General features: G+C 39.5%; 1 protein-coding gene across 1 annotated transcript; it reads right to left on the minus strand.

The window, feature by feature from the left end:
- Nucleotides 1–1,105: 1,105 nt before the first annotated feature.
- LOC139190339 (DEK domain-containing chromatin-associated protein 4-like) lies at nt 1,106–2,188 on the minus strand. The gene is made up of 3 exons (XM_070810407.1): nt 1,976–2,188; nt 1,598–1,847; nt 1,106–1,449 (listed from the first exon to the last, which is right to left on the minus strand). Exons 1-3 carry the CDS (start codon nt 2,186–2,188, stop codon nt 1,106–1,108), a joined length of 807 nt encoding a protein of 268 aa, XP_070666508.1.
- Nucleotides 2,189–2,566: the final 378 nt, after the last annotated feature.

Consider the following 2,566-nt stretch of genomic DNA (forward strand, 5'->3'; position numbering starts at 1 on the left):
TTGGTTTTCAGGACAAGAAAGCTAATAACAAATGGATGCTTTGAAGAATGTTTTTCTCAATAGGCTTTATATAGAGGCTTCATCTGTACGGGAACTGTTATATGCACTTCATGTTGCACCCGTTCCTTCTAATAAAAACACTTGGAAGAATTACGTGTGAACAATTGTAGAATAACTTTCTTCAAGTGTCAACCACCGCTCTCTATATGCATATAATTTCTAAAATATGAACTTATGGTCATGAGATCTTGGTGAGATAAAGCAAGTTCAATAAGACGAGAGATACTCTCTTGTCACCAATTCACCACGTGACAAGCGTTTATTGGACGGGTGATGCCACTAGAAGAAGAAATATAAAAGAGAGAGAGAGAGAGAGAGAGAAAGAGAGAGAGAGAGAATTTGTCCAATGGACAAAGCACTCGTGTACCATGAATTTGGAGAAGATAAGGACTGCTCAACGCCCAACAACTTTAATCAGCACCACACGTCAGAGATATTGAGTTAGATTTCCTCAAATTTATGTGGTGGAATTTGAAGATTCTCCCTCCTTTCCGAGGTATACAAGAAACTAGAAAAGGATGCAAAACATCACTATCAAACCATATTTAACAGCCCTGCAATAATATTGGGATGCAACTTCAGTTGTATCTCAAGCCAATCATACATTGTCACGTATACGTAAATGGCCTGGGATGCCGCCACAATAGCATCTCGTTATAGGCAAGTTTTTATCCTCTTACTGATCCCTAGTAAGTAGTGATTGATAGTAGGCTTCATCTTGATGATGAGATCACTGAATCAGAAGAATAGTAATTGCAGAAGTAAAGGACCAGCTTGAATGGTAATATTAACTGAAACCGAAACTTTATTTCTGAAATAGCACCGAGAAAGTAAACATTTTAGTACGTATGTATGACTATTCGACATCAAACTATCACCTTTCTCGGACCTAAGGCCCAGAAAATGTCCAACGACTTGTTAGAAAACTCGAAATTAGACTGTACAAAGTCACTCAAGAAGAAATGTTACTAATTCAACTCACTTTCTACCTCTAGTTTCTTCTGCTTGTGCAGATACTTGTAATGTTAATGACATATTGTTTCGGCTATGAATCTGAAACGGAACTGCCTCCCTGTGTAGCCTCTTCAACGGTATCAATCCTTGAGGTGTCTGAACTTGTTTCCACCTTCGCTTTAATGTCAATGTTCGAGTCTTGTACTGAAATTTTGCTTTTGGCTTCCAAATCAGCACCAGTTGTTCCTTCTTTAGATCCAACTTCTTCATTTACCTTGTTTTCTCTGATGTCACTTTGATTGTTAGAACTCGAATTCATTTCCTGATGTCCGGTAATTGCGTGATCACCGCCTGTTCCAGTCACTATGTATTCTATGAGATCATGGCCATCTACTGGCACGCCATTCACATCATCAAAGCCATGGACCTCTCTGTCTGCCACTCAATTTTGGCCCTCAAGAGAGTCATTCTTACTTTCACCACGTGTAATGTCCTTGTATGTAGTACTCAATTCCATCAATCACTTTGGCTCCTTGTCAGTGGTACGAGATTCCTCCAAATCTCTTTGTCTCCTTAGCTTAGCCCCTTTCATTTTCTTTCTCGTCGTGCTTATCTTGTGGTATTTGCTCCTTGTCCTCTCCTACTTCATCATGATTCCCATGTTTCGCACCATCTTGATCAGCGAAAATTGCCTGCGTACCTTCGTGTCCCTCTTGGTAATTTTCTTCATGCGAAGAACACTTGTCGAGCCCCACCGATTCATCATTTCCTTTAACTTCACCACCAGAATTATCATCTTTATTGTTCAATTCTTTTTTCTGAATTTCTGTTTCCTTTTCAACTTAATTCACTTCGTTTACGTTCTGCAAAGATTCTTCCTCATTTTTCTCTTCAACATTTCCATCTTCTTTCTTTACACTTTCTTCTCCTACATGTTTTGGATCTTCTGGTGCAGACACACCTCCACCTTTTGACCACCCTGCACTCCCCTTACGTCCGAAAATATCAGAACCGCTTCGCTGGCCTTGTCCTTTGAACTTTCACTATAGTCCTTGCCATGTGACTGCTTCATCTGGTATAGCAACCAGAAGCAAACAGCCAAAATCAATGCAATCTGAATTGCATGTTTCACCTTCAACCCTTTGGCGGGTCTCTGGTTGCGCCCGGCAATCATCACAACGATAAGCAAGTCAAGGTTGCATTTATAAAATATAAAAGACCACCACCCCCCCCCCCCCCCTCCCCCCCAAAAAAAGAAGAGAAAAAAAAAAAACCACCAAAAACCAGCAATTAGGGTTTTGTTGTCAACATCAAAAAAAGGAAAAATCGCATATTATTATCACCAATTAGGGTTTTGCAAATTTCCAATCAGAGAACTCCCCTCCCCATCAAATTCAGACCTTAATATCTTTCTTAATTAAATTTCCTCCTGACAATATACAACGATCTACTAACTAAACCAAAATTTATGAACAGAAAACAGAAAAACCAGATAACCCTCAGTTTGGTTTCCGAGAAAATGCAGGAAAATGAACTAAAGTTTGAATCTATG

This window comes from Malus domestica, chromosome 02 (assembly GCF_042453785.1).
Source record: "Malus domestica chromosome 02, GDT2T_hap1".
Lineage (NCBI taxonomy): Eukaryota > Viridiplantae > Streptophyta > Magnoliopsida > Rosales > Rosaceae > Malus > Malus domestica.